Here is a 23999-nt window from a genome sequence, read left to right as displayed (position 1 = left end):
AAAAGGTAAATATGCTCGTTTGAAACTCGAAAGGAGTGAAACTCTACTTAGATATTCAGGTGGCTGGTATATACATTAAGCTTGGTTATGTTTTACAACAGAAAATGCAGGGATTTTAGGGGTAAAATATAAAGAAAAAGAGCATTCTGGAAAGAAATGCAGTCTTTGGTGTGACAGGATTGGAGGGAACCTGTTGAATAGACAAGGACATGAAGCAGGAATGATAAGCAACAGGGGCAGGGAGATGAATGAAAGAGAGTTCAATGGGCAAGAAAATGAGCAAATTGCTCCCCAACATTCTCCCCTATTGGTACCAAAAATTCCCACCAAGAGTTGCTTCGTGATAGTTGCTACCAGCCTACCATTCTCAATCTCCACCTGCGAGCACTCAAACTACCTAACTAACTTAATTGTTTATTCCGACAAAGGAGTCATCAAATCTATGTTGTGCCTTACATGCTACTCCATTCTCTTTGGGGGGGGTTTGAGAGTAGTACTAGGAATTTTGGATTTCCAAACGGTCAACAATTTTTCTTCCTTATCTCGGAAAATAATTTGGGTTTTAGAAGAGAGTGTGTTCTTTTTCCTTTTGTGGGTACTTTCAAACTCGAAAGTCCAAATCATTCTCGGGGGACCAAAAGACAATTATAGCCTTAAATGGAACCGCATGATACTGTAAAATAGGAAACCGGAAACACAACCGCAGTCAAGTCGAAAGCAAGACAAACATCACTGTCCCACTTTCTTTGCTTTTTAGCTCTCTCGAAGACCGGTCACCCATTGTCTAAATCCCTCGCTCTCACTTACCCCCCTCTCTTTCACTCTTATTTCCTCTCTTTCCGGTGAACCAGAAACTCCACCGCCTTTTTTGAATAGTCGCCGAAAGCTCCTAATCGCTTGTAACTCCGGCTGCCTTTCTCACCGATCCAGTCGCGATGAGCACCGGCGAACTTCTCAGCATCGAGCCTCAAGAGCTCCAGTTTCCCTGTAAGCATCATCCCGAACCCTTTCCTTATCAAAATTTTAGAGTTTGCGCTGCTTTCCAGATCCATGTCTTGGTTATAAGTTACGTCTTCAGCTGTTTTCTAATTCTTAACATTTCCTGTTCCTGAATTAGTTGAATTGAGGAAGCAGATCTCGTGTTCTCTAAACTTGTCCAACAAGACCGACAATTATGTGGCTTTTAAGGTAATTGTGTTTATTCTTATATCTCGTATGTCTGCTATTTTTTTCCCCGAAGGATTTCTCAAGTTTCTTCTGGGAAAGTTTTTCTGGGATTTCTTTTACCTAAAAGACTTTGATTTTACTTAGTCTGCGTTTCTTTTGGATGTGAATTTTGTTTGTCTTTTTTGCAGGTCAAAACGACAAATCCAAAGAAGTACTGTGTAAGGCCTAACACTGGAGTTGTGCTGCCTAGGTCTACGTGCAACGTTATAGGTTTCTCTCCTTGTCCCTGTCTCGCACAAAATTTGGACTTAGCTATCATTATTTTATTTAATCATGTTTAATTGTAGTAATTTATTTCTTCTTTTCTTGTCTGTTAATTTCATGGTAATCATTAGCTATTCAGCTTTATTATCAACTTTATAATTTCTTTTTCCAAGTTACTTATTGGTTGATTTATGGAATATCAGTTACAATGCAAGCTCAAAAGGAAACACCTCCTGATATGCAATGCAAGGATAAGTTTTTACTTCAGAGTGTGGTTGCTAGTCCTGGAGCTACACCAAAGGATATAACTCCAGAGATGGTATTTATAGAAACTCTATTGGATCGGATTTGGAAAAATGGGTTTTTGTTTTCTGACTGTTTGCTTTTAAATATGTTAGTTCAATAAGGAATCTGGGCATCATGTTGAGGAGTGCAAGTTGAGGGTTGTTTATGTTGCTCCTCCACGACCTCCATCCCCAGTTCGAGAAGGATCTGAGGAAGGCTCTTCACCCAGGGCTTCAGTCTCAGACAATGGCAGCTTGAATGCTGCAGAATTTACAGCTGTGAGGATTCCTTGTTTTTGTATTTGACTTTGAATAAGCATTTAGTTTTGATTAGCATGTTCCTTCTGAATATTAATGAGTTGTATTGTGGTTACATGATTGTACCTGCAGGTGTCAAGAGCTCATGTTGAGCGGCATGAACCTCAAGATAACTCATCTGATGTAAACACACTCTCTCTCTCTGTCTCTTTCTCATTGGTACTTTAGCATCGAGCATCAAATTTTCAAAGCCCTTGTAAGAAATGTTGGCAGGCTTTATCTAAACTAATGAAGTGAATCATGCCATTCATGATAGCAGTTCGTAGTAATTGCATATGGTTGGCTTTTCCATTTCCATATTTGGCATAGTTTAGGAAAATAGCGTAATTAATTTTTTGAACTGTACATGTTGAAGAATGCATTGACAATACTGGTAATCATACATGAATCTTTAGTGTGGAAATTTTCTTGACCTATGTGTTTTTCATAACTCACCGATTATCAAACATGGTTCCGCTGACCACCTTGATTTTGGGTTTTTAAGTATGTTAGTTTACTAGATATTTTTATCATTATCATGTCATTATTATGGGGTTCATTTCTTCATTTGGAAGAAAATCTACTTGTTAAGTTGTAGTCTTTTTGGTTGTCATTATTTTCCTTCGGGATAGACTAGGTGTCATATGATATTCAATTTTAATGAAAATAACGATCTTAGCATCAGGCCTGCATGCAGTCTATACATAGTGGTATAAAGAGAGCAATTTTAATATACCCTTTGATGCTATATGGCACTTCTTTCCTTGTTTTAACCTTATCTAGTTCATATGCTTTTGTAACTTTTCTTGTGTTTTAGTTAACTTCTATGTACAGAGAGTGATTCCCTCACAAGAAGCAAATTAATTTCAAGTTAAACTTCCTATAGTAGGGCTGAACATGCATGTCACTTGGATGGTGATATTACCTCGATTTTTTTTTCTTCAATTTTCTTGGTGCATGTTTAGACCTGTCAATTAGGACTAGTTAGAAGTGTAAAAATATGAACACTGTCTCCAGGGATATGGAAGGACTCGTCTCCCTTTTTTTGATATGATGAAAAGTCTCCCCGATATGCTAGACAATCCTGTCGGCACTGAAATTCCTCATCCAGATAGTGGTTTTGACCATTATTACAACCCCATCTAGGTGACATTGGGTGATTTAAGCACTTGGATTAGATAATCTTTTACTTGTCTTTTTTATCCTGATGCCAATTAGGATTAAACATATGGATCTAACAACCCCCTGCTTAAGATGTGGAACCATCACCTTTTAAGATAATAACTGCTAAATTTTTAATCATCATATCCATGTTCATGGCTCTTTTACAAGATTTACCATAATAATAATCTAATTGAAATATGTTAGAGAATTATCATCTACTTGAATGGTTGATGCTACACTGTGGCATTTTTACTCTGAATGATACATTTAATTGCAGGCAAGATCTCTTATTTCCAAGCTAACTGAAGAGAAGAACTCTGCCGTTAATCTAAATAACAAGCTTCAGCAAGAACTGGTAAGTTACTGCCTATTTCATAAGATTTTCTTGCAGAGTACTATGGAATTAAATCTTTGGGCCCTAAAGACACAACGGAAAGGTTTAGGAATTAAGGACCAATTGCCAATATGTTAGCTATGTAATTGCATGATCATTCATCCGCAGTCATGATCCAGTTGTCAATAACTTATTATTGTCTCTGTGTTGAAACAGAGACTGAAAATGAGATTCTACAAGGGGTTAGAGAGACTTATAAGGAAAAGGGGTTTAAAATGAAAAATAATAAATAGAAAATGCTGCTGACAATTTGTTATCCTGTAATCATTTAACATCAATGAGGTCACAGGGTTAGGTTACATTAATAGCTGTATTGCACGCCTTACATTGAAATTTAATTTGCAGGATCTCTTGAGACGAGAAGCCAAAAGAAGTCATGGTGGTATTCCATTCATATATGTAATTCTTGTTGGCTTGGTTGGCATCGTTTTGGGATACCTCTTGAAAAGAACATGACCACCTGGTTTTACCCTTTCGTTCTTTGATGCAACTTCATGGCTGGTAAAAAATGAAATGTGGAAAATTGAAAAAAAAAAACAGATGTTTGACTTTGAGGTGTAGCCTTTGTTGAACGTATTACTTGCTGGTCTTTATGGACTCTTAGAAAAACATACCCCAAGGTGTGACGGGTAAGAAGCAACTTTCCTTCATTGTATTACCATGCATTGACAGTAGATCTTTCAAGTGGGAATTACTGGATTACATAGTTGTGCTCAACTTCTTTATAAACACTTTGCAAGTGAAATTTATCCGTGAGTTTTGGTAAGAGAAATGGGAATGATAATCACATGCATGTGCGGTGATCATGCTGTTTCTTTGCTCAGATTATAACTAGAATAATGTTATAGATTTGAGCTTGAACACATTTATCTGATAACTTGTACAATAAAAGAAAGAAGAATACTGCAATTTCATTAAGAATTATCAGATGTTTGTAACATGTTGCATCTGCTGACAATCTTCCGGAAATCATCAAGATTTAGCTGCAGGGAAACCAATGAGAAGGGTTGAGTAGATTCTTAATTAAGTAATAGAAGTCAAATATCATCTTGGAAGTCATGAATGTTTATGATGCAATGGGAAGCTAATCTGCTAGTTTCCAAACTTCAGATCAAGGCAAGCATTACATGTGACACGTGTTGCAACAGACAATGGTTCAAGAGAAAATTGTTGAAAGACCTACATCTTACCTGCTGGTCCTTGCTTGTGTGGGAACACTGACACACAAAGATAAACAATGCTGAATGAACTTTATTTACTTCGTCAATGTTTTTCTTTTGATCAGAGAATAAATGTCAAGAACATGGGGCATTTCATTTTTACCAATATAGATCATAACTCACTTATACATAGTTATTTGTTGGGGGAAAAAATTGCAACCTAAAGTATGTACTGACCTTCCCATCTCTGTCGACATCAAAGCAATGGATCATATCAGACAGCTCCTTATCTGTCCAAATAAAATCATGTGCAATAGCTACTCTTCGTAAATCTCTCATAGAAATGCCTCCTTTTCCAGCTTCTGGTAGCCAACAATGCTTTTCATCAATGAACAAAAACATCTTCAAGAATAGAGAGATAATAATACTAACAATCGATATAGTGTTATGTGCATTAAGTGGGTTCAGAAATAGGTTTCGAGTTATTGAAACATGCAATTTAGGCAAATAAACCAAAATCCTACTACTTAGCTAAATGCTGTTACCAGAGCCTTTGGCACCAATTTCTTCCACATGCCGTGATAATGCTATATAATTGATGATGTTGTTTGATAGAACAAATCCCGACTAATTTGAGGAATGATTTTCGACAGCAAAATCAACAGGAATCACATAAAATAACTTATAGCATCTCAAATGGGTTGCAACTCTCCACTCCAAGATTCTTCTGGCCTATAAGCTTTTGGTTTTCAAGAGCAATGCTAATGTAAAACGCACATGGTTCATATTTTCTAAGTTTTCAATGGTAAGATTACTTCGTTAAAATTATGAACCTCCATAAGAGAGAGAGAGAGAGACATGGACAGGCGTCAGAAATTACCATCAAACTGAAAGAAGTGCACAACCATTTCATCCTCAGTCATCTGCACCCGACTGGTGAACTGTGATCCACAAACGAAAAGAAAACCAAGAAAATACAAATTAAGGGGAAGGAGAGCCAAATAGTGTAATTCTTGAAATCTAAACACCAATTCTGAATCAAACAAACCGATTTTTTCTTCTTTAATCGAGCATTCCCCTTTCTTTCAGTGAAAGTAGCATCTTGCACATCTGCTTGTACAGCACCTGAAACTTCACCAGAATCTTGCAGAGACAGAGCAATTGCCTGTATATCACTCCCAAAAGCTTAGTCTCGCAATAAAACTAAACATTTAGAATAAACTGAAAATCCAAGGAAACAAAAGCTGGGCAATATGTTCTATAAAGCTCAACAACTCAAGAACCTAGCAACGAAACAATATTTGCTCCATTAGTCATCAAAACTGACCTTCATCAATTCATCATCATCATCAACACAATCTGAACTACTCAAATGTTTTAGAACAGGAGCTTTCCTCTTAGGTTTTGAGCCTTTATTCTTCACCTGGAGAAAGAGAAAATCAAAGAAGTTCTTTAACTATAACTAGATGGCTCAGGGCAAGAAGTATGACCATTATACACGTAGTCCCACTAACCATTGCTGCTAAAACACAAACCAAAGCAAATAAAAAAATAGAGCGTAAAACAAAAGGAGATTCATTGTCCTTAAAACCTTAAGATAGCGTTTACACACTAAAAAAATTCAACTTTATCATCAACTTCACCGAGAGCAAAACAAGCAACAACCAGAGAGCAAATACAAGTCTTAGAAGTGGTTTCATTTCCTAACAACTTAATCGAATGTTGTATTAATTTTAGGATTAGACCATACTTATTATTTCAACAATGTACTTTTCAGGCTCCTTAAACACAAACAAGGGCTGAATTGTAACTGAGCACCCACCTTGTTTTTACGAGACTGAGGCGTTTTCTTACTCCGAAAGTCCTCCTCATCATCATAATCATCATCAAGTTTATCATCATTATCATCGTCGTCATGGTCTTCCTCATCATTGGGCCTGTAATCTTCATCATCCTCAACGACCTTGCGCTTTCCTTTAAGCTTACTCGAATTCCGCGACGAACCCATCAAAGAAGAAGCCATTTTGGACAGACCCAGAGCCTCCATTCTGGCTCTGTTCTCTGCAATTCTCGATAGCCTCTGCTTCTCGTATTCTGATATATCCTGCTGTTTTCGCTTGGGCTTTACTTCTTCTTCTTCTTCTTCTTCTTCTTCTTCTTCGCTTAGCTTCTCTTCACTTTCACTCTCTTCTGATTCAGAATTCGAGATTCTGCGTTTCGCCATTGTATATTCTATTTCCCCTTTAGATTTCCGGCGCGACATTGCGTTGAAGAATTCAAAAAGGGGTTTCCATTCTTTCTGTTGCCTTTACCCCCTTCACCTCTTATATCCCGTTCATTTCCAGGACGAGTTTGCCCCTGTAATTTCCCCGTACTATAACAAAGTCTTTAATTGCATCTTTGTTTTTTTCTCCCTCCAAATTTCTCTTCCTCTACTAATTTTCCCAGGAAAATGTGTAAGATTTTATTTTAAGAATTAAAAAATTAATATTAAATTAATAATTTTATTTTCCCCAATTCCATAATTACCCCGAGGAACGAACTGTACAGGACGAACCTAACCGTTCCCCGTACAATACCAACAAGCCAAAGACCATCCTCGAAGCTCAAAGGCTCGAAAAACTCCGAAAGGTCTTTCCAAACTCTCCTCAAATCCTTCAAAAAAACCGAACCAACCACAATGAAAACATGAGCTGGGATTTTCGCCCATAAAAAAAGATTTATCATTTTATTAATTTGATTATTTGCTTCCATTGTTAATGGCCTCCTTCGTCGAAACCGATCGGTACAATCTCATTCCGCTCTCAGTGACTTCACTTTGCGGTTGCCCATGCCGTCCCTTATCCAACAAAACCCTAACTCTCAGTCGAAGGGGAGTCCCTAAACTCAAGCTTAAGTTAGTCTTTGATGGATCCGAATTAGTCGTCCCGGTTCGTTCTGCCCGTATTTACATCAACCGGCGGGTTATTACGGCTGTGGCGCGAGCTGAACCGGAAAGTCTCGACGAAAGCAATACCAAGGAGGTACCTTTACTTATAGCTGTGCTCCTATTTGTTTCTTTCATGGGTTCAAAGTTGTGTTTTTCGCTTTTTACTTTAGAATCAGAATTTGGAACTTGTCAAAAAATTATTTGTTGCATTTTGATGTCTGAAGAGCTTCAATTCTTAAGAAAAGCAAAAAAATGAGAACTTGGAATTGGAACTAAGGGTTTTGAATAATTTTGTTATTTGAGAATTTTGGAAGTGATTGGTAGATAATTGGAAATATTCATGCATGATTAGTTATTATCTAAGTTTCAATTCTCAAGTTTTGTTCAATAGGTAAATTGAAACTGTTGTGTAAGATGGTTCCTGAGACTGCTATGTTGTAGGAAGTTGACAAAGGCCATATTTTACCAACGGTGAAGGCGGATGCTCTTTCTGAGCAACAGCATAAATCAAGTCAGTTGAGGAAAAGGATTGTTTCTGGACTTGGTATTGGTATCTCTGTTGGAGGCGCTGTATTAGCTGGGGGATGGGTTTTCACTGTGGCTTTGGCTGCTGCTGTTTTCCTCGGTGCACGTGAGTATTTTGAGTTGGTAAGGAGCCGTGGAATTGCTGCTGGAATGACACCTCCTCCAAGATATGTCTCACGAGTTTGCTCTGTTATTTGTGCCCTCATGCCCATACTTACCTTGTAAGATTGATGGATATACCTTATCTTCTCTGATTGTATTATAAGGGATCTTCTAAGATTTTGTTTCCATTGTCTTTATTTGGAATGCAACATCTTGCGTTCCAAATATGTTCAATTCCTACTTTGCGTGTAGAAGCTTTTAAAAATGATTTGGTGCTGTAATTTATTTGGTGTTTCTGCTATATTGTCAGGTACTATGGCAATATTGATATTTCGGTTACATCCGCTGCATTTGTTGTGGCTATGTCATTGCTCTTGCAAAGAGGAAATCCTCGTTTTGCTCAGCTGAGCAGTACCATGTTTGGGCTATTTTATTGTGGCTACCTCCCTTGTTTCTGGGTTAAGCTTAGATGTGGTTTAGCAGCACCTGCTTTGAATACTAGTAAGAATTTGGATTTTTACTCTTTTCTGCTGGTAAACTCGAATATTTGAGTAATTTTCCATGAAAACTGATATTTGCTAAGTAGACTAATTAGAACTGAAAATGGAATTTATTATTTTCATTTGAAGTCAGAGCTTATATACTGTTTTGGCTGAAAAGTTGGTGGTTTCAATTAGAATTTTGAAATTTCTGAATCATGGATCTTGAAACAGCTTTTCTTTCCTTAAATGTGAAACTTCATGTCTTCTGGCTTCTGGTTCATTTTCATGTATGGTTTAGGAAAAAAGGGGGAGTGGGGTGATGATTTTCACCAAACTGTTTTATTAAGCAGCTTCTTTTTGACAGGACTAGGAGCAGGATGGCCTTTTCTTCTTGGTGGCCAAGCTCATTGGACAGTCGGCCTTGTGGCAACTTTGATTTCTGTCAGCAGCATAATTGCCGCAGATACATATGCTTTTTTGGGTGGAAAGGTATATGGGCTTGATCAACAAGACTTTGCTTCACTTATTAAATTAAAACTGTTAGTATGTTAGAGCTCAGTGCTGCTGGCATCACTTTGTTAGTATATTTTTGGTTATTTTTCAATTAAATTTCAAAAAATACAGTTATTTAAATGGCATGAGGACAAATTTTTCCTTACATTTTAATTGGTGGGCATATTTTCCGATGAGCATGATTGTTTTTGTTACCTTGTTCTGATCCAGGCCATTGGTAGGACACCACTTACTAATATAAGTCCAAAGAAGACATGGGAAGGAGCTATTGTTGGTTTGGGTGGTTGTATAGCAACTTCTGTTGTATTGTCAAAGATTTTTAGCTGGCCAGCATCTTGGCTAAGGTATTCAATCTATCTCTCAAGTAATGTTGTATTAAACATCTTGTGATCCAAAAGTAGCATGCTCTCTCTCTCTCTCTCTCTCTCTCTCTCTCTCTCTCTCTCTCTCTCTCTCTCTCTCACACACACACACACACACACACGCCCATTGTAACTTAAAGATCACTGGAATCCATTCCCACAAAAGACAAGCGTTTGCCTCAGAATACTTTTTTTGGTTGATATATCTCTTGAGCCTATTAGGATTGGAAAGCTATAGCAACAGTGTAAGGTATCTTCATTGAGAGGACCAAAGGTGTACAAAATCATTTATTTTCATTAATATGTAAAGCAATGGTTGCATCCATTTGGGATCATGTACTTTACATGCATGCACACATCCGTTAGTCCAATGGCATGTGAACCATGAGCTTCTAATGTGTTTTCTGAAGATTTCTGCCTCTTTCTGTATGTAGACACATGCACACGGAATTTGAGTAACCATGACAAACGATGATTTTTTATTTTTTAAATTAAACCAAATCTTTTGACTAGGATCAGTGTAAGTGCTTTCATCATTCCAGGAGCCAAACATGGGGATGACTGGATTGCTCTGTTATATTTATAAACGAACATGGATTCTATGAACTTGACCCACATCTATACAACTCTGAATATTTTAGTTTATTTTTCTTTTGAAATTTTTTATTAACAAGTACTTGACATATTTATTTCATCATTGTCAGTGCGATAGCCTTTGGGTTTCTGAATTTCTTTGGGTCTGTTTTTGGTGATCTGACTGAATCAATGATCAAGCGCGATGCTGGTGTTAAGGACTCCGGCTCCCTAATACCTGGGCATGGTAATTATAGTTGTGCATATTTTAAGTTATCTTACAAGTTGAATTAATTTCCAATACTCAGAGGGTGAACAAGAAGTTTGCTACTCGAAATAATTGAAAGATAGATGCTCTTATGATTTGGCTAGAGTAATTTGGTGCTAAAAAACTTGAGAAACCATTTGTCATCATTACGTTAACATGTGTGCATTGTCATGCAGGTGGAATACTTGACAGAGTGGATAGTTACATATTCACAGGTGCACTTGCATACTCTTTTGTCAAAATCTTATTACCGGTCTATGGCGTTTGATATGTAAAATTTTGACCAATATCAAGAGAGAATAATACCAGATAGAAATTCTCCTTTGTCTTTTTGGATATTAAAAGGATTGCAGAAGCAAATTTGATGGATATTTGCAGGGGTAAATTCATTCTACTTGCTTTTAAAGAAGGAAGCTGAGATTGCATTTGCAGCTCTGCCATCCCCATATTTTTACTCGATTGTCAACTCTTGGAGTTAAATTTTTATACACCTTTCTCAAATTTTATCTAGACCAAGGTGCATTTGGACATGATGCGGTTTTGCTTTTAATTTGTGGGAATTTTTCCTTGTAATAATATGACCAACTTGAATAAAAGATAAAAATGTACGACTAATGTGGAACTGAAAATGAACATGCCAATACGATTATTTGAAGAATATAGCATGCATTATACAATTGTAATCGTTAATGGACCAAATATGGGCTCAATCAGGGCTCAATAAAGCTTTGATTTTGATAGCAGACAAGACAGGTACTATAATCTTTTGTCCCACCTTTTTGGGTTGGATAGGAGGCCGGTTGTGTAATAAGACTAACCACCACCTGGGTTTCACATGGCATCCTAACCCATTTGTTTCTTCTTCGTCGTTTAGCCACTTGCTCAGCTTTCAAATAATAACCACATTACAATTATAACATGGGCTAAGCTTCAATCTTTTCATTATGATCTTGGTGGTTATGATAATGACTTGATGTTACTCCTCCATGTTGTCGGTTCCACCACCAATCTCAGCAACAGAAAACAAATCATGTTTGATTTTTACTTTTTTGGTACCATGCCCTAATCAACAGCCTCCAATCTCAAGTCAAATTTTACATTAAATGTTGGACATACACCTCAATTTTGTTACATAATTTCTACCTTATACATTCAAATCTAAGTTAATCAAGCTAAGAGTATAATCATTTGCTAACTACTACTCATCGAATCTTACCATTGATCTGTTAATGTTAATCCTGTTTCAGATGATTGGTTTTACTAAAGAAAATATAGATGGCTTTTCGAGTTTGAACATGTTCTAACTCAGAGAGCTTAGTAAGAGACAAAGGATCTAAAGGGGGCAAGACACTAAGAGATCTCCATCTAATCCATCAATCATTCAAGAGAGAGAGATTTCAGCGGCAAAATGAATTCAACCAATCATCAATGGTCAACTCTTTGTGCCGTCTAAATTTATAGTGTACTTATAATAATTAGTACAGTGTTGTGGAAGAGGAAGTCTTCTCCGATCTCATCACTGAAAGAACTGAGAAAGAAGAAAAGAATTCAAGAAAGGGCGGTGACCCAATTATTTCGTGAAGGCAACAACCACAAAGACAAAGCCCCCATGTACACAAGAGGCTGCCAAACCCTTTAAAATTTTCACATGGAGTTGTCTGTTTTAGCACTATGTCATGGAAAAATGACAAAACTCCAACCCAAGCAAATGTGTTTGCCCAAATCAAAATCGCTGTCGGTTTCTTCTTCTTTGTTCTTTTCTTTATGTCATTTTTGCTTCTTTGGGGTCAACTCCAAGAACTACACCAGGTTTGGGAAGGCTCGGTTTGGTGTTGGTGTGCCACCCCACCATTCTTAATTTCATAAAAAAACTTATTTTTTTCTTTATTTATTGGACTTTGGACACATTGAATTATGATAACAAGCAGAGAAATAAGAATAAAAAGGAGTATAAAAGGTGGAAAAAGACTTGAGCAATAATGAACGTACGGGTTGACCTTTGGCTTTGATGGAATTTTTCCAAAAATACAAAAAGAGAAAGAAAAGAGAAGAAGGATGGGATAAAAATGAAACTAAAGACGCTGGTTTGGAGGCCTTATAGCCAAGTCATCCATGCAAAGTCCCTGTGGAGCCAAACCTCCACTAAATTTATGAGAGAGAGAGAGAGAGAGGCTTGAGGATGAAGAGAGGGAAGAAGCCAATTAGGATGTTATGTTTGTTAATGGAGGTCCTACCATAATTGGCTTTTGACAAGCATTAGTGCTTACTTTTTAGTTTTGGCATAAAAGGGGAAAAACCACACAACATAGAAAGAGAAAGAAGAGAAGAAAATGTGTGGGACGCAAAGAACGCGTTGTTTCTAAGCTGACTAGAAAATGGAGAAAGAAAAGGATGGAAAAGAGGGAAAGAGATAGAGCAAAGAGAGAGGAAAATTTAAAATAAAACAATGAAGGAAACTTAAAGAAGAGTTGGAGAAGATATGGTGGGCAAGCATCTATTAAAGTGAAGAATGAGAGTGAGTGTGTGAGAGAGAGAGAGAAGCAAAAGATTGTCTGATGAAAACCCTTACTTTTCTTGCACACGCACACCCATGTATCTCAGCTACGCCACCCCACCACATCTCCACCTCATTACCACCTTTTGCTTTTCTTTCTATTACTTTTTCTGGAGGCATATTGCCTTGGATGCTCACAAGGTTTTTGGCTTTAGCTTCCCTGGTTTCCCCCCCCCCCTATTCTCTTTCTGTTTTAAGTATTTTAGTACTATTATCTTAATCTTATTGTTTTGATTTGTATTTCATTTTTGGTACCAAGTGATGGGTCTTGGCATGTGTGTTAAAAGTCTGCAATCATTGTGCACTACATGGCTCAACCAATTCTCTCACTTTTCCTTTGCTGCATTCTGTTGAAGGTTGAGAATTGAAACCATAATTATTAGCTTGTGGTTACATAATATAATTGGGGTGCTCATATGCATGTGGCAGATCAAGGGGAAATACTGTTTCACTATGAAGAAATCATGGGAATTCATTGGATTATTAAACTGTGATAGAGTCATGTCAGCAAATAGATAGACTAGGGGGTTAATTATAACAAGAACACCACATGATCATAAACATCAGATTGCTTCGATGCTAAGGAAACATCAACTCCCTAAAGGGCCGAGGGGGGCAAAAAGAGAGCATCAACCTCGGGCAAGAGAGATCATATCCTGAAAGACTTTCAGCCTTCTTTACAGCTTGTCGTGAGCAAGATACGTTACAGGAATGTGCATGTTTCTAGCAACGTGAAATGCCTTGTGATCAAATTAATAACAATATTATCACTGAGGCATATGTATCTTTGTGGGAAAAAAGATCTGGTTGATGATTTGAGAATCATGATTAAGTAATAAAATAACAATAAAGAATAGTATATACTCTTGTAATTAACCCTAATAAACTTTGTTTTGGCCCATCTGAAGAAGATTTTCAGCATTCCAAAGCACCAATGCAGGGTAATTGGATTGCTGGTATTTTTCCTTTTTCAACCTTTTCGATATTCTTTACCCATGCAAAGAGGGGACCCATTTGTGTGTTTTTTTCTATGCATTTTGTAAGCTCTAGAAAAGAAAAATGGAAGTTTTACAAGGTGATTGTGGGTTAAGATGCACAGGAAATGGTGGTTGAATTACAGGATTAGGCTTTGGGTTAGTGACCCACCAAAACATGTTTTGAACTTTGAAGAGGACAAAAGCTGGCAAATGTCTCGAGTCTCTAGCATATCTTTGTTCTTCCAAAAAACATAAAAACTGAATCCCTCACTCCTAGGAGGCTTCTTCGAGACAAAAGTGCTTACCTCAATTCCTTAATGAAAAGTTGTTTATCATTATACTTTCCAGGGAAGGGTGATTTTTTAAGAGCTTCAAAGAAAAAAATATAAAGAAAGTGTGCCACTTTTATGGGCTTCCATATCTAGAAGATGCCCAGCCTAGCTAAATCCTGCTCCCTTTCTCTCTCTCTCTCTCTCTCTCTCTCGCGTCCTCTTCAATTCCCTGGAATCTGCTTTCAACTGTTGAGGTGACTAAAGGCAACAATGGCAGGTCCATCCAAGAATGATAAGGGGAAAGCCACTTTTCCATTCATTTGCTTATGTTCTTTCCCTTTCCTTCCCCCAAATGGGCCACGCACCTAAGAGCAAAACAAAAAAAAAAAAGAACCCCATAGATATATTGTTACTCCAATCACTAATCACCATAATTTCAATCTCTTTTGCTAAAAGACCAGCTCATTTTCGCCTTATGACTCTTCTAGTTAAGGCCTCTTATGTATTAATCCTCATCATTGTTTCTTTCAGACACTTTGGTTCGTAAGGAACTTGTCTTTGTTTCATGAAAGCTACTTTGTGGGGGTGAGGGGCCAGAAAAATTTCATGTGGGGTTTCCCTTTAGTTTGTGGAAGGCAAGAGCTCCAGCTAACTACTACTTAAGACAGCCCTTAACCCCCCTGAAATTGACTCTACATTGTCTTTCTAAAATCCCATTTATGGGTAAGAAAAAATATTCTTTCTGTTCCTAGACCATGAGCTGTGCCTTTCCCAATCTTGGTTATTAAAGCATCAACGTAATTCACCGATCCTTCGTCGCTTTCAAAGAGAGACATCCTGGATTCACCATATGAATTGATTTATCTGTTCTCGTAGTTGACCAGTTATATCCAATCGTGGCTTCCTTTGGCACCTCCAGCATGAGTTTGAAAGGGTAAAAATGGTGGTCCTTTTGATTTACTGGTGCAGTAATTTAAGTACATACTGAATTATTGATAGCTATCTGTATCTGATACCTGATAAAAACTTTAGAAGAGAACTGCCAAAATTGAGAAAAAGCATTAGCTTGGATCATAAAGACTCGATCGTTTCTAGCTAAAACTCTATTTCCTTTCAGAGTTTTCCCAAGTTTAGAAAATGGAATCTCCAGGGAAAGTCATAACTTACAAGAAAGAACACACATAGTTGAATTGAACAGGCACACGTATGAGTTAAGAAAAAAGCTATACCAACTTGAAACTTAGCATGACCTAGAGTTTGGAAGAAGGGGAAAAAGTAATTCTGGATTATGATGGAAGGGGAGGGAGAAAAGAAAATCCCATGTCAGAACACGGAATGATCTTGGTCTGAAGTACAAAACCCTCCAATTGCCAAAGTATTAAACATTTTAGTACGTCCCGGCATACTGACTCAATCATGTTCTTGACATGTACTATCTTTGAGAAATTTCATTTTCAGGCTCCCTTTTGTCAATCTAATGTTGACCCAAGGTTTCAAAATTCTACTCTCTGGTAAATAGGATGAAAAAAGGACAACAATTCAAGAGAATTTTTCGAAACTCATACTCACATTTTTTTTCTCATCTCAAATTTTATCGATCTCGTATTATGTTTGTTGATGTTTTCATTTGAATTTCATCATGTCATCATATCTCGTTAGCATATTAACGTCTCTTTTCATAAATATTACCACTTATCTCTCAAAACATGCAAGCAATAATTGTACACAACCAATCTCTTTCACTTTCTTTCATCAATGGACAAGTTAGAGAGCTCAAATGTTATGACTGGTTGTTGAGAAATTTTGGATTAAGTACCCCATGGTCACTATTTTGGTAAAAATGTAATAGTGTCTTGAGTCTAATCATTAATGTGAAGAAATCTATTGCCATGGTGGGAGATTATCCATGGTTTAGTTAGGATAAGGAAAGTAGGCATTGAAAAGCTTGCCTTGAAAAGAAAAATCCTCAAAATCTATGAATTTCCCCCTTGGCTCAATGTCACCCACTTTGCGGCAACCTTTGGGCAATCAGATGGTGATTCTCCCGAAACAGCATGGATCAGACCGTAAAGATTGCTTAATCTTTGTTGACAAAGACAATTCACTAGGAAGGTCTGTATCTGATCTGCAAATGGACATGTTTCCATGTTCATTTACTGGCCTCGACACCTCAGGGATTCAGGCAAGAAAAAGGGCAGGGGCCCACTTCTCCCTGCCTTCCATTTCTGTCCGTAGATCTTTGGACTGGCTTCATCGACACTCGGTCTTGTATTGGGTCCTCCGTACAAGTGGCTCGATCGTACGATCACGACCATTCATCCTGGGCCCCGTCGTTTTAGGCGCAGAGATACATATCCGTCCGATTTCTGGTTGTCATTTTCAATCTCACTGTCCCCAAACGATGCAGCACATGAGACAATCAGTCACCATTGTTGGATTGGGCCTCCGCGCACTTCTTGATTGGAATATTTCAACAGATGATTTTGGGGCCCTTTTGCTTTAACCAATGCATGTTCTCCACGTGTCATTAAAGGTCGTTAGGACAAGCTTCTTTGATCTGCAGGCTGCACGTAAGAAAAGCTTCTATAGTAATTAATTGCTTCTGTTATATATATTTTTTAAATTAAAAAAATTCAAAATTTACTCTTTAAACATATACAAAACTATAAATCATATCCTGGAGAATATATATATATATATAATCCGAGTTGAATAATGTTTAATATTTTTTTTTTTAAATAGAGTTTATAAATTTTGCTCAGTAAATTTAAAAAATCAAGATGTGTTTATTTAGAGTATATTTTAAAAAATAATTATTTAATTATTAAATAAATACATGATAATCATATAAATTGATTTATAAAATTAATAAGTTCTCATCATTAATGTATTAAATAATATTTTTAATAGAATTTAATAATATTTTGATAAAAAGAATGAGTATTCTTTATCATAAAGTTTTCACGTTTTTTTTCGTTAAGGGCCATGAAGAACCTTGCATGGGAGGCTAAAAATGTTGATCTCATTAACTGAAATCTAAGACATGATTATTAGACAATATGGTTGAAAGAAAATAAAAGTATTAAGGATCAAAATAATATATATATATATATATAACTTAAACAATTTCTCTTTAAAAAAAATTAAGATTTTTAAGTATGTAAGAATTGAAACTTTAGTAAATTAGAAATAGTATATAGAAAAAATAAGTAATTGAAAAGATTAATAGTTTTGGATCAAAGGTATTTACATTTGGAATTTTATTGCAAAATAAAATTTGTTTTTATGATAGAGTATATAAATAAAAAATATCTTCTTATGTTTTTATTTAATTGTTGATAGTTTAGATATATCATGGCCTAAAATGATGTAATAAGTCATTTTAATCTTTTCCTTTATATATAAAAAATGATTAGTTTAAATGTAATATTAATTAATTATTGTGCTCAAGCTTTTTTAATAAAATTATGCTGTGAATTTTTAAGAAAATCTAAAAAAAAAAAACCAAAATGGTGACCACATGCTAGGCACGTGGCAACTCCGCCTCTAATTTCCCATTCCCCCACTTGCAAAACAAGTTGCATTTATATGGAATTTGTCACAAAATGAAATAAAATGAAAATTATTGTTACTAAGAAAAAGACATTTCAATCATAAATTTAGACACCCAAAACCAATTACAGTAATCAAAATAAACCGTCATTCTCAATCGGTTAATTAAAAAAAAAAAAAACGAATTAACAAATTCCATTAATACTAAAATAGTGGTAGAAGTTGTTACATTAGCCCAATGATATAGACTTGCTTTACACAAAGCTCAAGCTCCCGTCTTAATCATTGCTTAAACAAGGTGAAGACTTAAGCAGACTCACTACCCTGTCACCATCTTCACCATTGACCCCAACTCAAACAAGTTTCAAGAATTTGGTAAGAAATCAATTAAGGCAAAGCAATCAACGAATCATAGGGATTTATAGGTTGTCCAAAAGTAAATTTCTCTGCAGTATTTTGAGAATAACAACCTACTATCATTAAAAGGAATAAGAATTAAGACAAACATATGCATCAATCATCATTGAAACCATTTCTTTTTATGGGGGTGGTTAATTTCATGTCCCAAGTCTTAAGAAATTGAACAAATTGGAGTTCCGTAAATAAATAATTTCTCCCTCCCTCTCTCTCTCTCTCTCATAGTCATATGCAACATGGGCTTTACCCTTAAATATTATTATAATTTTGTTTAAGAAAAGCTTAGTTAGATTATCAATGAAGAACTTTCATGGTAGGAGGGGAAAAAAGAGAGACAAGAGTTTAAAGAAACTAATCATGTGGGGGTCCAATGGTGCAAGACCCATGTGATCTCATTAGGGGGAGGCATTAAAAAGAATTATAAACTCAATGTATTAATTATACAAGGGTTGGCATGCATAAACTATCATCATACATTATACATAATGAGGTTTAATTATGTATTGCACCCATCAAAATGGACATCTTGATGGATTGGATCCTTTTTAAGACCATCTGAAGTGCCATGAATCTATGAACCACGGTTCAGCATCAATGTCAGCAGTTTCCGATAAATCTTTTAGCCCTCGTTTAACACAAAAATCCAACTTAAACATACCTTATCACTTTAATTATTGTGCTTATCAGGAATGTCAAAAGGGATTATTATCCGGTTGAAAAGCTAGCAGAAAGATGTCTAACAAACTTTTTCAGCTGCGGGGTTTTTCCAACCAAAAACTTTAGGCAGGTGCAGTTTTGTTGAAAGCAATGATCAGTTTTCCCTTGGTGCTGCATGAGAATTGCAGAAAATGTTTGAACCAAATGTAACCATGGTTTTTCCACAGAGAGGTAAACCATTGAATTCAAAGCGTTTCTATGTTGCAGGGAGAGCATGGTCTCTATTTATGATGGAAACTTGCAGGATTGGGAAGTTTCAGGAATTTCACAAACAGTTGGAAAGTACCATATCCACGGTTTCTTGTGTGATATAAGAGAGTTGATGACTTGAGGAAGCAATTGGAAGATTAAAAAGAGAAAGACTGACATACAAGCAAGCGCCAGATAATTTAATTTATGAGGTCAAATTCATTCTCCTGTTCCCATAAACTTGTTTTGCCTTGTTGTCAAGTGTACAACAAACAATCGCAGGAAAAAGAACCAAAACAGTTCACAGATGTACCCAAATCCAAAGGATGAGGCTGAAAATAAGAAAAAGGACTGTACAAAGCCATCCAGTTACTAAAATGTTTGGTTTCTTGATTGGAAACAATAGGGCCTAAGGCACATAGACAATTAGCTTAAGAGAACCACAGGCAACAAAAATCAAAAAGAAAAAAAGCGGAAAAAAAAAGATCAGAAACTAAAAGCAGTAAGTTATGAAGGTTGAAGCACCTTCGCAGCAAAGTTGAATTGGTAAAGAACCAATATCTAAAAACTCCACTCCTCAGCACCTCCAAGCTGAAGCAGCAATTAGCTCTCTCCTCTGCCAGCAAAGAACAAGTGAAGACTGCCTCTTCTCCACATGGAAACCACTAATTGGAGTCCGCTGTACCAAACACTCAGCTTGAGACTCCGTGAAATTACTGAAAGTCAATGGAGAGAATCCAGATTGTACAAAGAGACTCCTCCAAGGAGGTGTTCTTTCCAGGGACCGATGTCGACCCAAGACAATCTTCTCGATACCAGGTTGAAGCAAGAACCTCTCAATCTTTTGCAAGGCATCAAGATTCATATTCACAGCATCAAGGGACTCAAGGAGGCCGGAATAAGATTGGAGGGCATGGACTACATGGTGAGGAAATGAAACATCAGTTCTGTCGCAACCCCTGTCCAAAGAGACCACAATTTTGGGTGACAACTGCTTTACAAAACGAAGGACCAGAGGGAGGGTTGAAGGGTAATTAGAAAAACAACCAATGGGCAGATTAACTGCAATTGCTTCATTTTCAGGTAAGTGCAGTGGCAACGGCCAAGAACCAGAACTCAAGGCTTCAAGACTCATTCTTTCAATCTCGAAAGCCATGTTGATTTCGCTAGCAAAGTGTTTAAGATTATCCTGTGTGAAACTGAGTTCCAGCTCGTCATGAGTGGATGGAGAAGAAAAGGCAGTGATTTTCAAAGAAGGGGCTCCACCATTTCTCAAGACAAGTTCCTGCATCAAAGAAGCCCATTGCCCACCATACCCAATATCGAAATCAATAATGTGAATTCTACTACACCCTTCAAAAACCTCAAGAAGCGCTTGGTTGCAAGTAAAATTGGCAAACTGAACGATTGGAGAAATCTCAGAGAACGACTTGTAAGCGCCAATCTTGAAAATCATGTTATACGTGGACAAAGCCGATGTGTTGTTGGTAGTGTTCAAACGAAGGAGTAACTGTAAGGCCTCCTTGAAGTAGAAAGCAGCCCTGATAAAGGGCTTACCTACAGGAGAGAGCTGGTGATTGAGCCGCGCCAATATCCCTTGCGCGAGTACCAAATTCCCGGTTTCGATCAGCTCTGCGGCCTGGATTAGTAGGTCAATTATCGCCTGCTGAAGCTGCTGGTTCGCCAATTCATCACTAACTATTTTTGGTTTCGCTGCTGCTGCCATTCCAATTGTTGTTGGTCTTTGCTGAAGCATCTGGAGCTGTTGTTGCTGGCGCCTAAGATAAAACTCCTGCCCTGAACCCGGAAACGGAACCCTTGGGACCTGATAATTTGGTGCACTCGAGCCAGAGTTGAGTCTCTTTGGTGGTGGTGGTGATAAAAGATGATGTTCTTGCAATTGAGCATATGAAAGTGGCAAGAACATAGCCGGGTTTTGCGTAAACTGAGCTTGATTTTGGTTTATTATCACCTGGGGATTAAAAATCTGTGGCTTTTCATCTAAAGCTTCAAGGGGCTGCAGCTGCTGCTGTTGTGGTGGAAAGGCACCAGGAGGGAGTGGAGTAGGCAAAAGATTGGGAGGTGAAGATGTAAATACGGGATTTGTTGGGGTTGAAACCGTCCCAAGCCTCGTAAAATCAGAGCAACTTCCAGCAAGAGGAGGGTCATTGTTGCTTACCAAATTGCCACCACTAGCAATGGACTCAAAGGCAAAACCTTGATCCACCAAACCAAAACCTGCATTGAACTCCATATCTTGAGACCCAGCACCCGACTGAAGAATCTTGTTTAAGCCCATGGAAGGGTCTTCAATATTACCCATAATTAGCGTCAAAATGGATTGTTCTTGACTAGGAGAACCGGACAACACACTCTCCCAATCCTCCATACCCAAACCACATTTTTCCGTTCCAATATCTACGGACTGGCTGTTGTTGTTGCCGGAGACAGCCGGAATTGCCGCCACGCCGGTGGTGTCCGTGGAGGCACCGCTGCCTCCTCCGCCGCCTCCGCTTCCGCCCAGAGAGGAAGACAGTGTTGAGGAAGATGTTGGAGGACTTGGGCTTCTTCTAGTGTCAAGGACAGATGTGGGCTCACTGCCCACATAGCAGCAACCTTCCTTGTTGTTGCTTTGCCACTTTTCCTCTTGTTGATGATGTTGGTTTTGGAGTAACAGTGATGAATCTGAGCAAGAAGAAGTAGAAGAAGAGAAATCTAACGCCCCCTTCCCTTGAAACTCCTCAAAGGGTTGGGGCATGGCCTTCATCTAAGAAAATCAAGAACAAAAGTACCCTCAAAAAACCCAAGAACCCAAAACTCTCCAGTTTCCAATAACCAATAAACCACCTCCCACCGGTTAGACAAGAGAAAAAAAAGGAAGAAACTTCAAACAAAAAACAGAGATGGGTTCGTTTGAATACTACAAAGAAGAAGTTAAAAAAGAGACAAATTTTATAGTAAGACCAACTCAAATTTTGGAGGATACACTTTCTCTATATATATATAAAAAAAGAATTCCTCCTACCATGCAAGACTTAACTCAAGAACATAAGAAAAATCCATCTTCTCAAGCACCAACCTCAGCTTCTTCTACTTGCGCTTTCTTTTGCTTTCAATTCTTGGATGTTATTGGAACCTCAACTCCCATTTTTGGTACCATCTTTTCCTTTCTTCTTGTTTCTATGGCTTTACTTTGGGTTGGGTTTTTCTTCTTTTTTTTTTCTGTTCTCTTTCTTTTCTCTCTTCTTCTTGAGCCTTTGTAGTACTAGTACTCTGTCTTCCTTCTGTTTTCTGCTATGGATGCGTGCAACATATAAAAGTGGTAAAGTGCCCCTCATCCTGTCTCTCTCTCCCTTTCCTCTTTCTTCTCTCTCTCTCTCTATTTTTTTTTATTTTCTTATTTTTGTATTATTCTAATTTACTGGTATATTTTTCTTTTATGTGGCTTTTGTCTGTAGACGTAGTTATCTCCCTGGTAGGGTTCCTGTCGTCCATTTCAACCCTACTCTCACCTCCGCCGCGCGTGAATTCGACTATATATCAGCACGCTTTCACTCTCTCACTCCTCTTCCAGGCGCGTCGCTTTTGGGGTTTTGTCTATCGTTTATATTATTTTTTTCTTTTTACAGAGGCCAACGATACAGAGGAAAGGTGAACTGGCTCAGAAGGTGTTTTTTGGTTATTTATTCACATTCCTCGTAATACCCCTTATGTTTTGTCCCAAAATTTTTAGGTTCGGTCCGAAAAGGGCCTTTTGGGGATTTTAATGGAACAGATCCCTGCTGGCCTGGTTTTCGAAACTGAATCTGACGACACGAGATAATGAGTCTGGCCTTTTTTCTTTTTTTTTTTTCCTTAGAGGGTATTGAAAATATCGAGAAAAGGTTTTAACGGCTGAGATATTTTGGTTGAGGTAAAAATGTGCGGCTGTGATTAAGAAGAAAAGTTGTTGAATTTGCAGTCCAAGTCGTGGGTTCGACTCTTCGTGGACCAATGGGTCGAGGCTGGTTTGCATGAGAAGTCATTTTCTGGGTTCAGGTAAAAAATAAGAATAGCCATAGAAATTAGGTCATTTTTAGGAAAGGAAAGGGTATAGTTGTCAATGTAATATTTAATTAATTACTAATTTAAAAATTATGGGATTTAAAGAGTAATTAAGAAGGCATGGTTCCTTTAATTTAGGGTAATTATATGTTTCGGTGGATAATTATAAAGTTGTGTGAATTAAAAATTTTTGTTGCTTTTCTTGAAGCATTGATAAAATATTAATTAAGGCTAACAAACCCAATGTATTAATGATTTTTTAACCAAAATCATTTCTCCACCGTCACATGGTGGAACTGAAAGAATAATACTTTGATTAAATAAACAAATAACACTTTGCTTTTCATTTCTTCTACTCTTTTATATTAAAAAATATTAAATCTTTTTATTTTTTCAATTTTTCATGTATAATATATCAAAATTAAAATTTTTATCTTAATTTTTATAAAAATTTAAAAATATATTCAAAGACGGAATAAATACCATATGATGTTTTGAATCTATTTGCATGAACAATCAAGCCTCATCTCGATTTAGTTTTTGCATTTACAAAAATAACTCGTTTATGATAAATATTTGAATACTTGAACTGCTCTTCCAAGAGTTCAATAAAATTGGTTTGGCAAATTTAGGGAGCAACTCTCTTTGCTAATTTAGTCAAACATTATAAGAATAAGTTCAAATTATCATGTTTGCTAACGTAAGTAATGATTTGATTCTTGCACTCGAATCAAATATCTTGAGATAATTTATATTAAAAGCAAAATTATGGAATCTCATTGAACCCAAAAAA

The 23999-nt window shown here is 37.0% G+C and overlaps 4 protein-coding genes across 5 annotated transcripts; 2 read left to right on the top strand and 2 right to left on the bottom strand.

The window, feature by feature from the left end:
• The first annotated feature begins 701 nt into the window (after positions 1–701).
• On the top strand, positions 702–4287 carry LOC18614358 (vesicle-associated protein 1-2). Its single transcript, XM_018126748.2, has 8 exons — positions 702–987; positions 1118–1188; positions 1356–1437; positions 1635–1750; positions 1830–1994; positions 2106–2156; positions 3454–3531; positions 3916–4287. Exons 1-8 carry the CDS (start codon positions 936–938, stop codon positions 4024–4026), a joined length of 726 nt encoding a protein of 241 aa, XP_017982237.1. The 5' UTR covers positions 702–935; the 3' UTR covers positions 4027–4287.
• On the bottom strand, positions 4266–7151 carry LOC18614357 (uncharacterized). Of its 2 annotated transcripts, none has more exons than XR_001929221.2 (6): positions 6553–7151; positions 6058–6153; positions 5779–5895; positions 5611–5671; positions 4968–5108; positions 4266–4553 (listed from the first exon to the last, which is right to left on the bottom strand). XR_001929221.2 is itself a non-coding variant. In XM_007052079.3 (6 exons), the coding sequence occupies exons 1-6, from the start codon at positions 6991–6993 to the stop codon at positions 4485–4487; spliced, it is 909 nt and encodes a 302-aa protein (XP_007052141.3). In that variant the 5' UTR covers positions 6994–7147; the 3' UTR covers positions 4266–4484. The 2 variants fall into 2 exon arrangements, 1 of the variants encoding a protein (XP_007052141.3); XM_007052079.3 differs by having other exon boundaries at positions 4968–5092; positions 6553–7147.
• A 109-nt stretch (positions 7152–7260) lies between these two features.
• On the top strand, positions 7261–10950 carry LOC18614356 (phosphatidate cytidylyltransferase 4, chloroplastic). The gene is made up of 7 exons (XM_018126737.2): positions 7261–7753; positions 8101–8405; positions 8597–8787; positions 9133–9257; positions 9492–9625; positions 10348–10463; positions 10661–10950. The coding sequence occupies exons 1-7, from the start codon at positions 7490–7492 to the stop codon at positions 10750–10752; spliced, it is 1227 nt and encodes a 408-aa protein (XP_017982226.2). The 5' UTR covers positions 7261–7489; the 3' UTR covers positions 10753–10950.
• An 8411-nt stretch (positions 10951–19361) lies between these two features.
• Positions 19362–22515, bottom strand: LOC18614355 (scarecrow-like protein 6). Its single transcript, XM_018114006.2, has one exon. The coding sequence runs from the start codon at positions 21927–21929 to the stop codon at positions 19740–19742; it is 2190 nt and encodes a 729-aa protein (XP_017969495.2). The 5' UTR covers positions 21930–22515; the 3' UTR covers positions 19362–19739.
• Between the last annotated feature and the right edge of the window lie 1484 nt (positions 22516–23999).

This window comes from Theobroma cacao, chromosome 1 (assembly GCF_053813885.1).
Source record: "Theobroma cacao isolate CCN51 chromosome 1, ASM5381388v1, whole genome shotgun sequence".
NCBI lineage: Eukaryota > Viridiplantae > Streptophyta > Magnoliopsida > Malvales > Malvaceae > Theobroma > Theobroma cacao.
The sequence above is the reverse complement of the archived record's forward strand: the minus strand, read 5'-3'. Positions and strand labels throughout refer to the sequence as shown.